This window comes from Pelobates fuscus, chromosome 6 (assembly GCF_036172605.1).
Source record: "Pelobates fuscus isolate aPelFus1 chromosome 6, aPelFus1.pri, whole genome shotgun sequence".
Classification (NCBI taxonomy): domain Eukaryota; kingdom Metazoa; phylum Chordata; class Amphibia; order Anura; family Pelobatidae; genus Pelobates; species Pelobates fuscus.
This window is the reverse complement of record NC_086322.1, coordinates 263,641,278-263,662,120: the sequence shown is the minus strand read 5'-3', so window position 1 is coordinate 263,662,120 and position 20,843 is coordinate 263,641,278. Positions and strand designations below refer to the sequence as shown.

Genomic DNA, 20,843 nt, shown 5'->3' with positions numbered 1-20,843 from the left:
GAATCATGCGAGTTAGTGTCCCACTGAAGTGGTTATGGCACTATGGTTAATAGATTGATCAGCTAACTTTCAGCCAATGAGCATGGTTCTACTCCACTCTGTAAAGTTAACCAAAGTCTTAAGGAGAAAAGCAGAAAAAGGAGCTGCGGCCACTTGGTGGGACCTAGGTATGCTGTCAAACAGTACTAAATTGGTTTTGACCACTTACAGTGTGACAGCGCCAAGGCACTCAGCCACATAACTACTGCAATCTGTAGTGGCTATGGTGCTTGGAGTGTTCATGTATCAAACAAATGGTGTAAACTGAAGATTGTGGAATTGAAGAAACAACATCAATAGCAGAGAAGACAAACCAAATGAGGTAAAGATAGTCAACTTACCATGGAGTTACAGGTGAGAGGGGTTTGAAGTTTAAAGACTTTATGCAGACCTGCTGCTTCAGCCTCTGCCAACTTCTCCGGCGTCATTTTGACAACGAACCTCACAGTGGTATCAGTGTGGTACTCTTTATAGTCTGTAATTAGCGGTGGAGTTTTTTCTGATCCGTTCAACATCGGCTCCAAAACCGCTTCTTTGTAATTCTAGGTTTCAGGGGGGGAAAAAAACAAAACATAAGTATTCTAAGAGACCAATAAAATAGTGTTTCATTTGGATTGGCAACGCAAGGCAACTGAAGACAGAAAAATAAATAAAGGAAGAGGCAAATTTTTGTAAAATGTTACAGTATGAAAAAGATGAGCGACACAATGAGCTAAACAGATACAACAGAATCAGAGACCAGTTTATAATGAGCAATAACTTACCTGGGTCCATGTTCTGACAGGGAGTTCAGTGATTTCAATAGTAGTGGAATCCAGCACAGAAATTTCACCATTTATGATAGACTGATTCTGACCAACCTCTTGAATGAGCCCTTTGAAATTCTTGTAACTGGGAAGCTATAACCAAAAAAAAAAAAGGCACAAACAATATCCATAAACAAGAAGTATAAAACAGTTTGTAGATGTAATTAGATTTCTTTTTAAAAGAAGGCCTATGTTGAATGTATATATAAAAAAAAAAGGGCATGTATGATTGTGTTCTTTATTCTAGGGAAATATCTACTCAATGATGTATAGAAAGTGAAATGGCAGCAGAGTGGAAGGGTGGAGGTGAGATGTTTACCATTGGCTGTGGTTCTTCGCCTTCCAGCATACGGCGAATGTTGTTTACAATCTCGCGTACATCGTAGTTTGGAATTCTGCAGGACCAGCCAGTGCCAATGCCCTCAGCACCATTTACCAGCACAGTGGGTATAATGGGAATGTACCACTCAGGCTCAACCTTCTGATTGTCATCATTAATGAACTTTAGAACACAGTCATCCGTTGGTGGGAATAGGAGACGTGCCAAAGTGCTGTAAAGACAGGAAAGCATATATTACGCCATCATTTTAAGTCACAGTTCTGTCATCTGTCAAAACTGAAAAGATTTCTAAATAATCTAAAGTACCACACGAAGTGGTACTTCAAGTGAGGATATTCGGAGTATATTTAATATTTAGGGAGATAGTGTAAAACACCTGAAATATTAAGCACTAATTGCCTTTTCAGCACAATTCCAAGACACATCTCAAGGATCATTACAGATAACAGTCCAATCGACTTATTATTTCAAGATTTTTTATTAATCGACTTAAATTTCAAGTACTCTGCTACTAGCCAGGCCTTACAGTAAGCCCGGAGTTAAAATTTTCACCTGCCATTGGCTAGTGGGAATTTTGTACCCTGCTCTAGTCTTATGAATATTCTCGTAAATTTTATTTTCAGGTAGATTTTTAAGACAACCCTTACTCGGTCACAAACATGCACACCGTATATCCTTTGCAAGTTTTCAGTGACATTTAGACAACCATTTCACAACACATTTCTGTATTGGAAATCTCAATCCGTACATTTTCTCCCTCTGAGGGTCTTGTGCAATACATTTGCACGTTTTGCATCACTCCATATCTGAATGGTCAAAACTCCAACAGTTTATTAAGACAGGGCAGGAAATCTTTGCCAAAATGGCTGTCTAAACTCAAAGATAACTCTACTCCAGAGTAGTTGGAGTGCGGACTGTGCCCATTGCTGGCTGAAAATTGCCTAGTTCTTTGGCAACATGCACTGGAGAGTTCAAATGACGGATAACCCACCTGAGCATGGTGAAGATGTATCGAGGGCTGGCCGCATCTTTACCACCATGCAGTCTGGTACCAAACTGTCCAAGGGGCTGCAGAAGATTGATGTTGTTGCTTCCCACAAAGTTTTGTGCCAAGTTAATAATGGTCATCATCAAGGAGGTCTGTAAATGTATCAGCATGACAGGTGGGTAAGAACATGACACATCGGAGCTCACTTACAGTTTTAAACATCCATTTCACATGTTAAATTTTATAATGGACCTGTGATATGAGACGTTTTACTGAGAAATGCCTGCATGTGGTGTATTCATTTGTAATCTCAATCTAGTTTTTCTTTTGCCTTATTTCTGATATGTCACAGTCTCCTAGTTCGCCACAGTGAACGTGAGTCTCATTCAGGGGGATCTTAATCCATTCTTATAAAAAGGAATCATAAGCATCATGACAACTAATTACATAGTTACATAGCTGAAAAGAGACTTGCGGCCATCAAGTTCAGCCTTCCTCACATATGTTGTTGCTGTTGATCCAAAAGAAGGCAAAAAACCTAGTCTGAAGCGCTTCCAATTTTGCAACAAACAAGGAAAAAATTCCTTCTTGACCCCAAAATAGCGGCCAGATGTCTCCTTGGATCAAGCAGCTGTTACCCCAGCTAATTATATCCCTGTATGTTATGTTTTTGCAAGTATTTATCCAATTGCAGTTTAAACATCTGTAGTGACTGACAAAACCACACCCACAGGCAATAAATTCCATATCCTTATTGCTCTTACTGTAAAAAAAAAAAAAAAAAAAAAACACTTTTCTTTGCCTTAGATGAAATCTCCTTTCTTCCAGCCTAAATGTGTGACCTCGTGTCCTATGTATAGCCCTGTTTATGAATAGATTTCCAGATAAAGGTTTGTACTGACCCCAAATATATTTGCTCATTAAAAAGGTTATATTGCAAGTTGCTTATAAATGCAGCAGTGTAGACCAGAATGAGAGGCTTTTAATTTGTGGAGTTTCTTCCCGAATTTGGAAGAGGCTTCACACTGTCTATGCAAGTGCAGTAAATTTAGAAAGTTTAATTCAATAAATAACCGTTATACAAAATGAGAGTCACTAAAGATTGTCAAAATAAAGTCACTTGCACTCTTGAGTGTACCGAAAATAACAAAGTATTATCAGTCCAAGATCGATCTTATAAGACAGGAGTTTGGATAAAAAGGTCCACTTTACCTATACAATTTTAAATGTTTAACTGCACCATGCCTGCTTGGCGTCATGCGACAGCATTCTCAAATAGCCAACGTGTATTCTTTACAAGGGTGAATCATGGCACCTAAGATTGGTCAAGTTGCAAATGTTGAACACAATGGCAGCCAGGTGTATGCTCAACATGTATCGAATATCCCCAAAAAGTGAATGCTTATCCTGTTACGCTTTGGTAACAATACACTCACAATTGGTGCATTGGAACATATTATACGGTGACATTGTAGATTTCCTCAGCTAAATTCCAGTGTTTTGGAAACAATCCAATACATTGTTGAGGCTTAAGCCTTAGATAGAATTCTATTAACATTTGGCAACCTTGGATAGATTATTTCAACTATTTGCCATGAATATCATTGTATACGTTTTTTATTTACAGTTAAATTTATTAAAGTTAGTGGGGACATTTGTGAATCTCCTTCACTTTAGAAAGGGATGCTATATCCATCATGTTTGGGCACTCAAGTATTTTCATCATGTAACATGTTCACATGTATGTGGGACATAAGTACGTATGTTTTATTTCATTCTGATGTGCTTTTTTTTTTTTTTTACTACGTATAATGAGCATGACTATTTTCCAATAAATTAAAACAAACACCACACTGATTCCACTGGGTATTTTGCCAGGTTACAGTTTGTGTTTTAGGCAGAATAATTCTTACCTCACCGTGATGGTACGCAGACATCTCTGCTACAGATCCAGCCAGCTGGGCCACCTTCACCTCCCTCTTGTCATTTCTTTTAAAGCAGGTGAATAAGACCTTCCTCTGCCCAGGCTTAAGACCTTTTCGGAAGAATAATAGATTAATGAACACAACCCGTTTTTTTCAGAGAGACAAACTTACCCTGTGCCCATTGTAGCAGAGAATTAAAAATCCAATATTCTATTGTTTTACTGCAGTGTGCATTCTCTGAGATATCAACCTTAAATCAATGGTCACATTCATCTAGCTTGAGTGAATACCATAACAGTTTTGAAAGTGCAGACTATGTTATCCACTTGCAGTACTCCTGTATTGCAGCACCACATGGAAGCCTAATGTTTGCAGCCTCAATAGGCATGTTCTACAGCCTTTTAATGTATATTCTAGCATTTGATATAGGGGAGTTCAGTGCAGGGTCAGAGGAATCTGTTCAAATGTTTGGCTAAGCTGTTCGTGTAATACCAGAGTTGGCCAACCATGGGCCTTGAACACGAAATTAAAATCAAGCGGGCACTCAAGATTCATATGCTAGTACCAAAAAAAACACGAGAGTTCCCACATATGTAGCACTATTTAAAGGGACCAAAGCAATGATGGAAGTGATCAGCAGTCAGGGCCAACTGCTAAGAAGCCTGCAAGTTTGTACCCAATACAATAACTGTGTCAACCTGAATACCAACTGAACAATGGTGTGGCTTGCACTAAAGTGATCAATCAATTTCTATATTTGGTTCCTGCTTTTTTGCCTTCAATACAGCAGTTCAGTGGTCCCAACCACTAGGTTAACATTCTAATAGACATGAGAATTACCGGTACGGGTTTTCCTTCCTTGATACCAAGCGCTCCCTCTGAACGACCCGTTTACATACAAAATTACTCTGACAAATGGAAATGGCATGACACATTTCGCCTGTTTGTCATGTTGCACATATCTAAAGAACACAGTTTAATTCTCAATACATAATTTGCTGGACATGTATGAAACATCAAAGAATATCCTTACCATCAACCAGCGATGGTATGGATCGCTCATTGTCTGAATTTGAGAAGAGAACCAACTCTTTGTGAATGAAGTCATTGTAGGTCAAGTGCTTAGTGGATTTTCCATACAAAAAATCCTGGAAAACAAAAACACATTTCTTAGTAATAAATAATGTTTAGAGGAAAAATATCAAGAAAACTCCCATCCCTGAGAAAAGGGAGAATGTATAAATGTATAGCCTCCTATTATGATTTTTTTTTTAAATCTTGAAAAAAAAACCTAATGAGATTTGTCTTCTAGTGTTGCTTTTAAAGGGACTGTGTATTAGTCCAGCATTAGAAGTCTGGAAAAAAAAAAAAAAAAAAGTATTTCTCTTACACCAACGTAACCATATTCCAAATCAAATCCCTTTAATTGCACCTGCAGCAATGTTCTGGAGATTCCTTAAACGTACATCACTCATACTGCACCCGGGTCATTGGAAATGAAATAATCTCACCTCTGGAAGACCATGCAGTCTCCTCTCCCTCCTGTTTTGCATAAAATTGGTCAACCACTCCTTACGGTCCTCCACTTTCTTTCGGCTAAAGGCCTAGAAACAAAGACAAAACACACAAAGAAATTAGCCATACAGTGCTCTTTTTCTGCAGAAAAGATTGCGCGAGGTTAAAATAAAGCTACTTAATCCATTAACGGCCACAATTTAGTCCCTAAATAACAGTATGAAAAACCCTACTAATTGTGCACATGCTGCTCTATACACCACGGTTAAACAAATGAGATTCTATTCAGATATATGAATTTGAACTTTAAAGGCTGGTTTGCTAGGACAGAATTATCGCAATTGGTACTTAAGTTACACCAAGCACCATACCCACTTCAGTTATTTGAAGTGGTACTGGTGCTCTGAGTCTGCATGCGCAGTGTTTCAGTAGGAGTGAAAGACTTGATGCTGGAGGTGTAACTCCATCTTCGGCGATATCATTAGCAAAAGTATACATTGTATGCTGACAGACAACCAATGAGGGCAGACCCTCTTCTGTGCTGCCCATTACTCCTTGCAATGAGTGGAAGTGGTGACACTGGAGGGGGATCATGCAACAGGGAGAACTTAGCCTTTGTGTGAAAGGACAGGAAAGTAATTTTAAGGCTTCTCCAACCAAAAAAAGTGACTCACTAAAAAAACACAAAAAAAACAAAAAAACCAACTTTCAACTGGTGTAAACCTTTAAGGGACTTCTATATTTCAATTACAGATCCCATTAACTTTTGAACAAACTTTTTGTGAGGTTTAGGTTGCTAGAACCAAGCTATGTTTGGCATGGTCATTTAAATGAATTTCATTTAGCAGCAGAGGTAGTTCTATCTAGATATTAACATTTTTCTATTAGTTACCAAGGTGATCGCATCATCATCTCTAGGGCCATCATATTTAAAAGGAATTCTATGTCTCTCCATCTCAGCAAAGTATTCCTTGGCTTCCTTAGATGTGCTCGTCCCCAGACCTGTTTATTGAGAAATGCAAAAAATAGAAAAGGACACATGCTTAATTTAGGTTTGATCTTTTACCGGTGTAAACTTCAAAACACATCCCAAACATTCTTGAATCTCTTTACTTCAATAGCATTTACCAGAGTTCCATCTTTAAAAAACACATTCACACTAACACTTTTTATTGAAAGTGTTCTTACTCCTTCTCATATTATAGAACACTACGGTAAAGTCAACTGGATCACTTACTCTATTAGAAGGTTTGTACTGTGGCCAAGATATGTAGGGACACTGCCTGAATTCAAGATCAAAAGAATACAATGATGACCTGTCTCATGAGTTCACCTACAAGTCACTCCAGTTAAAAACAGAAGCCGGAGGGATCCTTTGTATCGTCATGGACTTTGTAAGCAATGCCCATTTTTGCAAACCAACTTTGGACATGTGTGAAATTTTACAGTTACACATACAGGTTAGATCCCCAAACAGATTCAAGTCTCAAAGAGCCTTCATATGCATCATCCAATTACATACTTTGAAATCTTAAATGTTGTGTATTACCCTAGAAATCGTAAGCAAGAATCATAGTCCTGGGCTCTTTATTATCAAGATTATGGGCACCATTTCCTGTTCATCAAGTGTCAGGAATGTTAAAACAAGTCTCATCAATGGCTTTGGGTCCTAAATGCAGACTGATTGCACCACTGCAGATGAACTAGCAATCAGTGTCAGAGGAAAAATAAATACTATCTTGTAAAATTATGTTCTGAACTCGAAGAGATGGCACATGGATGATTCAATTAGGTTTTTTTAACCCATTCATTTCTCAAAAAAAAAAATACATTCAATCAAAAGGAATGGAAGGAGACTAAAACCTCCATTTGCTACTACTTTACAAAAGCAGATCAATAAAAAAAGGCAGCTCAGAAACCAAACTTCACAATACAGAGGTGCATGCAACCAGTAGATGCAATGTTAATGCAGAAACAAAGTTTCCAGCGTAGAATGAATGGGAATACAACAGTTGTAACTTTCCTAATTGCATATACTGGATGCAAGAAATTAAAGGACAACACTCAAATTTTGATCTATTGATTAAAAATGGTTTACATTCAAATGTAATGATTTTTTGTTGTTCAACATAAGATACAAGCAGCTGCAGGTTCATGCAGAGCAAGTCGCAGTAGCAGACAAGTTAAGTTGAGCAGCAGTTAGTCATAAACATGTGACTCAACACCAAGTAACATTCTTAATTTATTTAAAATTGAAGTGTAAAAAAATATATAAGTGAAAATGTAATGACAGTTGCCCCTTTAACAAAAGAACCGTTTAAAGTCTTGAGTATAAAACATTGCAAAGTTAAAACATTGTTGCTGCTTGAAGAAAGTGCATAATAATCTACACCAGCATCGTGAACAATTCCATCACCAGAGGTTTGTAAATATAAAATGGTTGTCACTTGCCTGGTAGGGCACTACCACACAGGGTTTTATAACAAACCTTTGTAGTACTTTACTTTCCAGTTTTTGTGACCGTCTGTGTTATTCTTCCAATCCTCAAATTCAGGGATACTGTAGAATGAGAGCTCCTGCTTATTTTTGCTGACCTATGGGATAAGAGTTTAGCATTATATAAGCCCTTTAGACGTCACGACTATGTTAAATCTCTGGTGTTTTAAGGGTATGGATGGTACGCACCTTGATAATGGGGGTGATAAACTCCTCCAAAAACTGATGCTTGAGCAAAGAAGGCCAGTTATGATGGATGAAGTTGATGAGCAATCCTTTGATATGGGAGCCGTCTTGATCCTAAAAGTTCAAAATAAATTCAACATTAATTGCAGATTGGCGACTACCGGGTGCTATTTACCAAGGTGAGAATTCAAAGTGAATATCAAATTAAAGGCCAGAGTAGCCGAACTGACAGCACAGCGGATTTAGAATATTTTTCCAGTTGGGCAATATTGACCGTAATTTTGGAAAATCAACACTTTAGTGAAAAACTAATCAACAAAACTAACATTAATACTGTGGCAAAAAGTACAAGATTTTCCTGTAGGAATGAATCACTAACTTCCACATAAAGAGTGAAACTCCGTAAGAGACAGAACTAGTGAGGAAGGGCTTCTGAAAAGTAGACAGTCATATAAAGACATGTTAAAATTAGACTGATGGTATATGGATAGAGTAAAGCAATAGAAGAAGGCTGGGGAAGCAGCTGAAAGGCCTCTATCCCCATATACGCCTTAAAGTGGTACTTGCAACCTCACTTCAAAATGAGTATTTAATAAAGATAAAATCTTTATGAAAAATAATCAGATTGACCATGTTGGAATTTAACACATAGCAACCCAGTCAAAAGATTTACTGAGAGAAAGTAGGGACAATGTAAGGGTATTGTTCCTCTGTCAAACAAAGCTTGACACAAGCCAGAGCTACCACTTTAAAGCCTTATCATAGCTCCCAGCTGCCACCAGTGATGGCTCTAGGGAAATTCGCTTTCTTTGGGGCTCTTGCGGGATTACCCATAAACCTCAATGATATCCGCTCGCGCATGCACAAGAGTACAGTGCAGGCACCAACTCCTGGCAGCCAGAGCACCAGGAGCTGCAGAAAAGCGCCAGGGAGACAAAGACGCCAACCCCTCCTCAGCGATGTCCACATCGAGGATCTTTGCCAATTATGCCAAGACCTAAGATTATTCCATGGACAAGGACCACCTCAGTGCAGTGTTTCAGCGTGAAACAAACAGATATTTTATATTACTGCCAGAGATGTAACCGCGTCTCTGCCAGTGTCATTATCCAGTCTAACGAATATCAATTCGGCAGAACCATGGCAATATTAGAAAGGAGCCTTGTTGTCCGATGGCAACCAAGCAAGAGACAAATTACAAAACCATTTCGCCTTTGGCAGAGAATGGCAGCACTGTATTTCTAGTATGACAACCACTACAGTGGTCGGTAGTGGTTATGGTGCTCAGAGTAGCCCTTTAGCACACACTCATTGTGGAGAGTGTCGTTGGCGCAGCAATGCTAGGACCTCTGAAAATTTGTAAAGATTCTAACAGTCAAAATGTAGCAAGAGAAGGTTCCATTTTCACCAGTTTGATCCTTCAGTTTGCATTTTGTGTCTGTTAAGATGCCAGAGGTTTCTTACCCCTGAGCATGGAGAAGGCATAGGATTAATTGAACAGAGTCTAGATACAGTAATTTAGTACAGAATTTAATAGACCTGTTGATGTAACATTAAATATGTACGATTCCCCCGGCTATGCCTATGTGAAAGAACTCTCAATAGAGGACCACAAAGCAGGTTTTATTGCCATAAAGTCACACCTGATCTGTCATAATCATGATCTTTCCATAACGCAGAGACTTCAAACTTTCCGTATCCTCGTAGTTCTTCTTGTACTGCAGCCCCATGATCTTAATGACGTTGTTTATTTCTACATTCTCCATAATCTGCAAGACAAAACAGGAGCAAACTATGTAAACTACAATCAGCAAGTCACTGGAATCATTTAGCATCTCAAGCGGCGATAGCCAGGTAACTGCAAATCCCATAATGCTTTGCTAGCATACGGATACAACTTCCAAAGCTTACTAGGGATTTAGTTATAAGACATTTTAGCAGCTATATCTCATCTAAAAGGCTCTCTGAAATAGAATGGTGCTCATAACCCTGATTTGGGTGCTTTTTGACGAAGATTTGGATTTTATATTTAATGTTCCCAGAATTCCTTATTTCTGCAGCATTTTCCTAACAGTAAACCTTCAACAGGGACCCTGCGTGTGAGATCTGGTTACTGAAAACATGCAGTTTGCCATCACAAGCCTGACAATATCAAATGTCTAAACCTCTGCAGTTCGCACTTGTTATCCAAAGGATCCTAACTTAGTGAGAACATAACGTGGGCAAACTTACAATCCTAATGCATGCATTAATGCTGACCGTTTCACTGGAGTATGGGAGTATGGGAGTATGAGAATCTTCTAATGAAATTTTTTTTTTTTTGTTAAGCCATTGAGGACATTATTGAAATTTACAATATTAAAACAGAATTGTAGAAAATCTGCTTGCTTCTTACTGCACAATTTTTATTTTTTTTTTAAAGCCATCATTTTGATTGACAGTTCTTTATTTCACTAGTAATACGCCAATTTACAGATAACCTACCTGTTTGTGTGAAGCTTCTCGAACGTTGAGCAGTTTGCCTCTAAGTGGGAACACTCCATACCGGTCTCTACCAACCACACCAAGGCCAGACACAGCCAATGTCTTGGCTGAGTCTCCTTCGGTAAGGATCAATGTACAAGCCATGGAGTGTTTGCTACCTGCAAAAAAAAGTAGTGTGATTTAAAAAACAAACAAAAAAATCGTGCACGCTATATAAATAAGCATAGTAATTGCAGCATTTTTTCCAAAACGTTGACACCAAGGTTCTAAAAAGAAGCCGGAAGGACAACAAGAACTCCAAATCTAGGAGATTTATTACCTGCATCGTTTGCATCATCCAGTTTTGGAACTCCCTTGATCTTAGTGTGCTTCACTGCAGAACATTTCTTATTCAGCATAGTCTGTGCTTTGAACTTAATCCAGTTCAAGATGCTTTCAACAATTCCACACGTGCTTGCCTAAGGTAGAAGTAATTCACAACATATGAGATGCAGTGTTTGAAAGGCTGCTAATTAGGCATCCACTAAAATTGTGCGCTACAGACTGACAATGCTTGAATGCAACCTTTCAGAGTTAAAAAGACCAACTGGTGGTTTTATTACACTATTTTAATGTTTTTTTTTTCAACTTTAAAGGGACATGTATCACTTTGAGACAATGGTTAAATTTGAATGATAATTGCCTCAATCAGCATCCTAAAGCAAACTGGTAAATTATTTTTCTCATGTTTACTGCTTCTTTCTTCTGCGTTGCAGTAATGAGACTTCAGGGGCATGATCTATACACCAAAACCACTTCATTAGGCTACAGTTGCTGTGGAGCCAAGAGTGCCCTTTTAAGGTGTAACTGCATTGTTTAACTTAGAATTAAAAGAAAGTTACATTAAAAATATACATTGCAGAATTACTTGCATATATATAGATTTTTAAAACTAGTATAAATAAAAATGCTGCCTCCTGTTCATTCAGGATTTAGACTGCTATACTGCCTGCATAGCTCTCCAATGCATAGGATTGACCAGTACAAAGCTGCATAAAAAAGTGATTTAACTCCTAAATGGCAGACAAGGTCTCTACGAACCTCAGAGCAACTATAGTGAAAATACACTACAATTGCTTCAGTGGTCCAGCTTGGGATAATTCAAAAGGAACTACCATCATCCTTGCCAAAACAAAATAAAATATATAAATGAAAAGCTCTGTGCTAGAGCTGAAACGTTGACTGGAACTGTAAGAATAAAGATTATCAAATCTCTCTTTTCACCAAATCCTGGAGTGCCGGTATTTTTTTTCAATATACATACACATATGATCAATTGATTGCTAAAGGCAATGCCAGCAATTAATGTGTACCTGTCGTGACATGCTCAGTTTAAAGCAAACCACATTTGATACTTTTCCTTGCCCAAATGGAACAATAAATTTAACATACAGTCTGTGACACAGTTGTCAAAAGATACTCACAGCTTTAAAAAATTTCTCAGACAATGTGCATTTAGATCCAAAGCTTTTTGACTGCAAAGTCATGTTCTCTTTTGTCTGAGAGTCAAATGTTGGATTCTCAATCAATGCATTAACGAAGATCCACATGTGATTCTTAATCTGTGGGTAAAATATTTAAACAAAAAAAAAAAAAACATTTAATTTGTTACAATTTTCTAACAATAATTAGTGCAATGGTTCTTGGTCTTTTTCACGGTGGCGAATAACCCAATTGTTATATCAGCTCAGATAGATTTTTACCAGATGTAAAATTAAACACGTCACCCCTTATACTCTACAAAGTGTAGGAAGAGTCCCCACTGCACTGGAAAATGCATTGCTACTACAGTGAACTTAGTGTGGGCAGTTTATTGTGGCCAGATTAATATAGCTGTTCCAATGAGCAGGTACTCTCTAAAATGGTATTAAGATTTTAAACAGCAGAACCTGTATGTTTTTCTTAATTACACATGACCAGCTGTTAAGCAGAGATTTTGTCCTTTTACTTGTATACAATGAATTTAAAATAAACCGGATCTGGGATTGTAAACATGCATATAGAATTCAGTATATTGAGTTTAGTATGCATAGTATGGCAATTAAAACTTTATTCTGTAGCTCAAATTGGGACTATACTCTAAGAGAGTTTCTGATCCGTATTGCCAAGAAAAAAAAAAAAACAACAGTTAAAGATCTGGCACCATATTGGCTGAACGGCTTCATTGTAGATATTAATGGATCATATGACAGGAGAATTACATACCTGAAAAGGTTTCACAGCGATACCACCCTTATTCTTCTTTTTCACAACCTCAATAAGTTTGGTTACAATCTGATCAGCAACATAGTCGACGTGTCTACCACCCTGGAGGGAAAATACATACATGCAACTATTATGCAGTAGGAACAGAACATGCATTATGAATTCCTTCTCTGCTGGAGGACTCAATTCTACACAGACTAGAAGCACATCAAAATCATCAGAACAAAGTTTTTAAGCTCTCCAAACCAGAAAGTTTGTGTGTGAATATTCTTCATAAGTTCGACTAAACATAAGAAAGCACATGGATCATACCGAGTATTAAGGAGCCACTAAAAGCACCTAGACAACTTCATATCTCAACGAAGTTGCCTGTGCAGTAGTCCTTTAGTTTTAGCAGATATGCGTAGATTGCAGGGTTTAGTGGTTGTGGTCCTGATGGTTACTAGGGGTGCTTTCATTGTGAGAACAGAGTTAGCGGTGTCCTCACAGCTAACCGCCATTTAAATCGGAGGAGCACAGTGCTAGTCACCCATGCGCTGTTGACCCGAATGCTCCATGTGGACAAAACACAGGTTGGCAGAAAGTTTAACATCTATAGAAACCAAGGAACTTACTTTGGTGGTAGCAATGCTGTTGACAAAGCTGATTTGCTGGAAGCCTTTTTCACTCATGCTCAAACACACTTCCCAGCGATTGTTCACAACCTCGTGTAGAATTGTCAAAGGGTTCCCAGTTTCATCCAACTTATCCTTGGTGTACATATCCACATAGCTACGGAAACCAGACACCTAATAAGCAAAAAAGATGTAAAATTTGTACAAATCAGAGTAAGCCCCATGCACAAAATACACAGCTCATATCTGCAAAAAAAAATAAATAATTCTGCAGTGCACTGAGAAAGGCCAATTGAAAAGAAGCAATTGTATCAAGGTAATTACTGGGGCCTTCTATTGTAGAAAGTTCATGTCATGGAACCCCATTCCAAAATGGGGGATGGAACGGCTATTGTCATTTTGGGAAGGGGGTATGGAGAACCGCTGCATACGGATTCACAATCCAGTGAATATTTCAAAGGGTATCGCTTGGTCCATCGACCACCAATCAAGAGTGCTATTTGGACAGGAAGGGCACAGTGAAGAGCTATCCAGGGACCTTTGTGTAGGGGGTGCTGTCCTACCGTGAATACCAGTTTTGTGAAACTGGGTCTAACCAGCCGCACACTTGGAACTCTGATAGATCGGAAAATAGGTCTGAAAGGGTTTCTGTTAGAGAGATAGCCGACTTGGCGGAGGTACTCAGTCAGAGTACAGGAGCTCTGTCACAGTAATTTCCTCTCCTAGTACATATACAGTATTTCACAAAAGTGAGTACACCCCTCACATTTTTGTAAATATTTTGTCATCTTTTCACGTGACAACTGTTATACAGGCTGTACACTTACTACTTTAGAGTGTAGCAGAGTGTCATTTCTTCGTTGTTGTCACAAGAAACAATATAATAAAAACCGTTTACAAAAATGTGAGGGGTGTACTCACTTGTGAGATACTATAGATATGTAGGAGATTATATTAGTGTTAAAATTAAAACCTATGGCAAACCTAAAGTGTATATGTGGCAATGCTGCACTCCACCATTCGAATATGAGGAGGTAGCGTTGGAATTCCTAACTCCTATCACTTACAGGTAGTTTGTTCCCATTCAGAAAGACCTTCACACCCTTGCTAGTTCCAGCAACGTCATAAGCTCTTCGAGACATTAAGGCAACAATATCCTTGTCCAAAACCTCCATCTTGAATTTGCTCAGATCTGGTTGGAAAGTGATACAGGTGTAATCTTCGCCATCGAAAGCTTTGATCTTTGACTCACCAGCTTTTGACATGTTGTCAGACCAGGACTATTAAAAGAATACAGTTTTCAGAAGTTAAAGTCTTCAAAAGATAAGACAGACACACACCCACCCACCTTTTTCCAAACTGATTTTTTTGCATTACATCCTTGATTATACTCAATACTAATAGACTAAAATCAATCTACTGGTTGGGCTACATTTTTCACACAATACCTTTTTTTTTATTATAAACTCATATGAATTAAGTCACATGCTATTAGCTAGATACATATGTAGGTAATGCATTAAAGTGTCACTTAACACCCTTTTCGTCAATACTAGAAATATAAGGTGGATTTCTACAATCAGAGAATTGATCAAACTATCTTAGCGATACGTTAACTTGCACAAGATCAAAAAGCAAAAATAGAAAAACTCAGCGGTTAAGGCAAAAATAAATAAATGCGTGTCAGACCTCTAGTTGCATTTCTTTCCGTGATCAGTTACCAAGAAACTCCAATGTGATTGTCAATGGCCAAGAGGAATCAAAAACTGTATATCAAGTTGTTTGTTTTTAAAAAAAATAAGATTATGGCTGGCAAAATAACTTTTGGTTCTACAGACACGGTTTTTATTAACAGTAGTACAACACAACCTTCAGAGGCCTTAAGGGTGCTTTTGGGTCAATACGTAGAACCCACGCACTCATGAGAGGCTCAAAGAAGGGTAAGGCAGCTGTGGTTGCTAGAGAACTCAATCTCAAACAGAACTTGACTACCGAGTGTGTTCAAACATTGAGTCCTACAAGAAACTTGCCAGGGTATATAGTTGCCCGTTACGCTAGCATGCATCTTCTGTAATCAAAAAGAACAAATCTATATGTGTGTGTTTAGAAAACGCACCTGTTTAAACACTTTCTTGTACTCTCTGCAAGCAGTTTCCACTGTAAACTTGGTACTGAAAATGTTACACAGTTTGGCACCATAACCATTACGCCCACCTAGGAAGGAGAAGAGAATAATTTAAATATATTAGAGCCTGCATCTCAGGGTTCATTAAAATTAAGTTCACATCAGATAAAACCAGCTGATAACATACCTGTTACTTTTTTCTGTTCATCATCATAGTTACTGGAAGTCAACAACTGTCCAAAAATAAGGGCAGGAACATAGACTTTCTCCACCTTGTGCTCCACAACGGGAATACCTTTCCCGTTATTCCACACGCTGATTTTATTATTCTCACTGTTTAAATAAATAAAGCAGTGCATCACTTAGGGCTGGATAAGATTACACTATTTCAGGATGCAGAGCACAAGCTTACAAAACTTTAGTTACTTACGGATCAATTGTGATTTTGATGCACGACATCTTCGAGTCCCTTTGCTTGTTATCTGCGGCATTTACTGCAGTGACAGAAAATTTTAATTTGTTAGATGGGCTTCAGACGCTAACAAAAAAAACAAAAAACACTGACCCCCATGTCAGCAAGTGTAAGCATATGTGCATATTCATTTATCAGCAGATTCATGCTATAAGTCCTGCACAACGATGCTGCAACATAAGCAAATATATTTGTATGTGAGAAGGAGTGCAAAGAATAATTTTTCTATGGATATTGAATATACTAACCCAAAATTTCATCAAAGATTTTATACAAGCCAGGGACAAATGTAATGTCTCTGCAGACCAGTCCTTCCCCTTCATCAAATACCCACATTTGCTGAAAGATAAAAAAAAAAAAAAAATAAAGTAAAATAAGATCAGGATTAGTCAATAGTAAAATGAATGACACTCTAAATATAGTCAGCTTTGGACTTAAACAGATCATTCGACATGTCAAAAATCTTTAACCCCTTAAGGACCAAACTTCTGGAATAAAAAGGAATCATGACATGTCACACATGTCATGTGTCCTTAAGGGGTTAAAGGAACACTCTGGGCACCATAACGCCTCACTGTCCACACAACAATATCCATATCCAGTTACTCAAATTTAGATCCAGGAAGCAGTGATTGTCAGCAGGCACTTAATGGCTGGGAGGTCAGCTGATGCTCTAAGACAATCGCTGCTTCTTAATCATAAAAAAAAATGTACCTCTTATGAGTAAGGAAGTGCCAGGGACCTACTGAAACCAACTTAATTTCATAGAAGTTATGGCGCACGCAGTGTGACTTTAAAGTTTATCAATTGTATATTATGTTTCAAAGGAGAAAAAAAAAAGTGTCCAATCACAATTACACACATTTATGGTGAATTTGTTACCTGACTGACTGGCTCTACAGAACCAATGTAGGTATCTGGACGGAGCAATATGTGCTCCAGCTGAGTCTTCTTTTGATAGACCCTCTCAATAGAAAGTCTCTTGCCATCGCTTTTCTTTATTTTTTCCAAAGACTGATTCTCAAGTGACTGAAACGAAGGAAAGTAAACCAGATTTTTGAGTTAAAAAAAAAGCAAACAAAAAACAATTCCACAAGTTTAAAAGGAACACTCCAAGTACAATAACCAGAACAGCCGGTCACATCCTGAGAGCCAGGCTTAGCTCATTGGCTGAGAGTGATGGCCCTGCTTGGTTTGTAGTGGTTTTGGTGCTTGGAGGGTTGCTTTCACATATCAACTCTTGACAGAAAAAGAAACACGTAAAGCTGCCAAGTCGACTGATTATAAAGTGGCTCTATAAGCCCCACCTCTCTAAATCTCATCATTTTATAAAGATATAAGACAAGGAGGGGCTACTTTGTCTTGTGGTTAATCCTCAAGTTCACAAAAGGTAGGGCTTCTGCTGTCAAATGTCACTTGACAGCAATAGCCCAAGACATTGTCTAGCTTATCACGAGATAATATAAATGGAGCCAACCATGATCTCCTGGGATTGTCCATAGACATCAGTTGCACTGACATGGGCTCCTGGTGGATAAAGTGACAGGGGTTGAATATTTAGGATGGTGGCACTTACAGGTGACCGCATCAGGCCAACATAAAGGAACACTATATAGCGTTAGGAACACAGACCTGTATTCTGAACACCATAGTGTGCCCGGACCCTCTTACTCCCTCCACAGCGCACACCCACCCCCCTTACTCCAGCGAAATAAAGAAAGGTTTCATGCACCTTTTACCAGGTAAATACAATACTTTCCTACGAGCTTTTGCGGTAACAGTTTTAATGTCAGTGCAGCAGAAGCACTTCTAGCGGCTGTCAGTATGACATCCACAAGAGTTGTGTTTAAAGCGGCACTGTCACGGCAGAGTTTGCAAAGACCCCCCCCAATGGTGATATCGCTACTGGGGGAAGGAAAAGACGAGGTTAACCTACCTGAACCTGTCCCTTGCAGGCGCCGCCATCTTTTTCCGTCCAGTCCTCTTCTGCCAATAGCAATGTCACTGCTGTACCCTTGAGCAGCAAGGGAGTACAGCATTGATGTTTAACCCCTTAAGGACCAAACTTCTGGAATAAAATGGAATAATGACGTGTCACACACGTCATGTGTCCTTAAGGGGTTAAAGAGGGTACCGTGAGACCCTCCATAGACAGAGCCAATACCCTGCAGCAGTCTGTGACGACTGGGGGATTGACTGTCCTTGACGGCGGTAGCTTTGCCCAGTTTCAAGAAATGTCAGGTGTAACAAAAATACTCACACAAAGTATTCCCTACTTTGTCTTTTTGTATCTCGACTGATCTGAACTTTCAGTGAAATTTCAAAACAGTCAATATGACTTTTTGAAATACTCATTTTGCAGAAGGTGGTGACAGCGTCACTTTAACCCTTCAACGTAAACATTGCCCTTTTTTCATAATGGCAATGTTTTACCTTGAGAGGTTAAAATAACAGAACCACTTCACTAAGATAAAGTAAACTTTAGTGATCCTTTAAACTTACAAATCCATAGCTTCTCATTCATCATTCTGCTTTGTACATCGAGTTTACATGATAACTATAGACCCTTCCTAGTGCAGGGGATGTGTGTCTCTAGCTACAGACTAACCGACTAAAGAAGGCAACTTTAAAAAGTAAGATGATCGAAACTTATCATTTAAATCCAGCCACATAATCTTTACAGGACTTTTGAACAAACTGGACAGCAAGATTATATACAAAGTCTTAAAGAAACACTATAGCCACCTAGATTACTTTAGCTAAATAAAGCAGTTTTAGTGCATAGATCATTCCCCTGCAATTTCACTGCTCAATTCACTGTCATTTAGGAGTCAAATCACTTTGTTTCTGTTTATGCAGCCCTAGCCACACCTCCCCTGGCTATGATTGACAGAGCCTGCATGAAAAAAAAAAACTGGTTTCACTTTCAAACAGATGTAATTTACCTTAAATAATTGTACCTCAATCTCTAAATTGAACTTTAATCACATACAGGAGGCTCTTGCCGGGTCTAGCAAGCTATTAACATAGCAGGGGATAAGAAAATCTTAATTAAACAGAACTTGCAATAAAGAAAGCCTAAATAGGGCTCTCTTTACAGGAAGTGTTTATAGAAGGCTGTGCAAGTCACATGCAGGGAGGTGTGACTAGGGTTCATAAACAAAGGGATTTAACTCCTAAATGGCAGAGGATTGAGCAGTGAGGCTGCAGGGGCATGTTCTATACACCAAAACTGCTTCATTAAGCTAAAGTTGTTCAGGTGACTATAGTGTCCCTTTAAGAGTTACAGTATTTTTCAGAGTCACATGGATGTCATCTGTCTGTTAAACAAATTGTAGACAATGCATCCCATGTTATATACAAGCAGATCTCAATGAAAAGATACACCAGGGTGTAACAGTTTAAATACAGTTACTGATGCCTGATCTTATCTGAAGATTTCACATTTAAATTTACATAATGAGAGAATCTCGGGAGTGCCCCCTATCCTCTCTCGGTTCATTTAAATTTACAGAGTGATTACAAACAGGAAGAGGGCTTTTTGCCATATTCCTTTATAACCAGGAGGTGGAGATAGTGGCTTCAAGCTCACAAGCCTTTATTTCCTCTACCAATACAAAAGTAAACGGATACAAAATTAACAAGAGACATAGGACTAGTAATTTCAATAAAGACTTAGATGTTTAGAGTCAGATCCCTTTAAGACTAGATGCACATGCTGGTAAACGTGAAATGTAAATTTTAAACATGCTGCCGATATTCAGCTCCCACCATGCATTGCCAGCCTTAAAGTAGCAAAGAAAAATAAATAATCAGATTAGTTGACAATAAGTATCATATGTTAATACATTGCATTATTTCTGCGCCAGAGGGCTGTAAACTAAAGGGTGAATTTTAATTAATAGGCTAAAATACCAGAATTGGACATTTTCAAGTCACTCAACTTTTCAAATCGGCTACTTGGGACTAAAAATTTTAATAAGGATTTTTTTTTTTCCTAATAATCCATAATGATAAAGACACAGGGGGAGAAGACCTCCATAGATCTCTCTCTCTGGTCTCTCTCCTCACCTTCAGTGCCTCAGATGCCATTTCTGCAGCTAATTCCCGGTGGCTGTAAACGACCTAAAACTCCCTGTATGAGCCCACGTTGCGATTCTCCCCAGCGACAAACTGCTCACTGCGCGGGGAAGCCGTTACAGCACTGCCTTGAAATCTCTCAATCCCGCCTAAACCCAACGGCCAATCAGCGCGACCGACAGGAGACAAACGCACCAATCGCGCGGCTGCAGGCGGGCTTTGGCCGGTATGAATCATCCAATAAGGAGCAAGCGCGCTCTCTCTCTCTTTCTGTAGCTAGCGTTCGCGAGAACACGATGGAACGCCAGACAGACTGCAATAGAATCTTAGCATGGGCAGACAACCAATGAAAATGCAGCTCAACAGACGTTAGCCAATCGAATGATAGTTGTGTGTTCTACATTTAATTTTTTCCCCTGTGTCGAGTGTTGATACTTTGTATCAGTTTTCCTGACGCTCTCACACTGCAGTAGGAGGATAGGAATTGCCAACAGGAATATTGTATCAACAGCATTGGCACTGTAGTAAT

At 38.7% G+C, this 20,843-nt stretch overlaps 1 protein-coding gene across 1 annotated transcript in view; it reads right to left on the bottom strand.

Annotated features, from left to right (window-relative positions):
• TOP2A (DNA topoisomerase II alpha) overlaps nt 1-20,428 on the bottom strand; it is a 29,736-nt gene extending 9,308 nt beyond the window's left edge. Inside the window, exons 1-23 of the mRNA XM_063459066.1 lie at nt 20,306-20,428; nt 17,117-17,263; nt 16,483-16,573; nt 16,193-16,256; nt 15,950-16,095; nt 15,754-15,851; nt 14,705-14,917; nt 13,638-13,811; nt 13,024-13,125; nt 12,243-12,380; nt 11,099-11,237; nt 10,780-10,937; nt 9,939-10,064; nt 8,299-8,409; nt 8,102-8,207; nt 6,506-6,615; nt 5,610-5,702; nt 5,132-5,246; nt 4,087-4,208; nt 2,177-2,325; nt 1,165-1,396; nt 804-938; nt 381-581 (exon numbers count right to left, since the gene is read on the bottom strand). Coding sequence (XP_063315136.1) covers nt 381-581; nt 804-938; nt 1,165-1,396; nt 2,177-2,325; nt 4,087-4,208; nt 5,132-5,246; nt 5,610-5,702; nt 6,506-6,615; nt 8,102-8,207; nt 8,299-8,409; nt 9,939-10,064; nt 10,780-10,937; nt 11,099-11,237; nt 12,243-12,380; nt 13,024-13,125; nt 13,638-13,811; nt 14,705-14,917; nt 15,754-15,851; nt 15,950-16,095; nt 16,193-16,256; nt 16,483-16,573; nt 17,117-17,263; nt 20,306-20,326 — 2,991 coding nt within the window. The 5' untranslated portion in view covers nt 20,327-20,428. The remainder of the gene's footprint in view (nt 1-380; nt 582-803; nt 939-1,164; nt 1,397-2,176; nt 2,326-4,086; nt 4,209-5,131; nt 5,247-5,609; nt 5,703-6,505; nt 6,616-8,101; nt 8,208-8,298; nt 8,410-9,938; nt 10,065-10,779; nt 10,938-11,098; nt 11,238-12,242; nt 12,381-13,023; nt 13,126-13,637; nt 13,812-14,704; nt 14,918-15,753; nt 15,852-15,949; nt 16,096-16,192; nt 16,257-16,482; nt 16,574-17,116; nt 17,264-20,305) is intronic.
• Nucleotides 20,429-20,843: the final 415 nt, after the last annotated feature.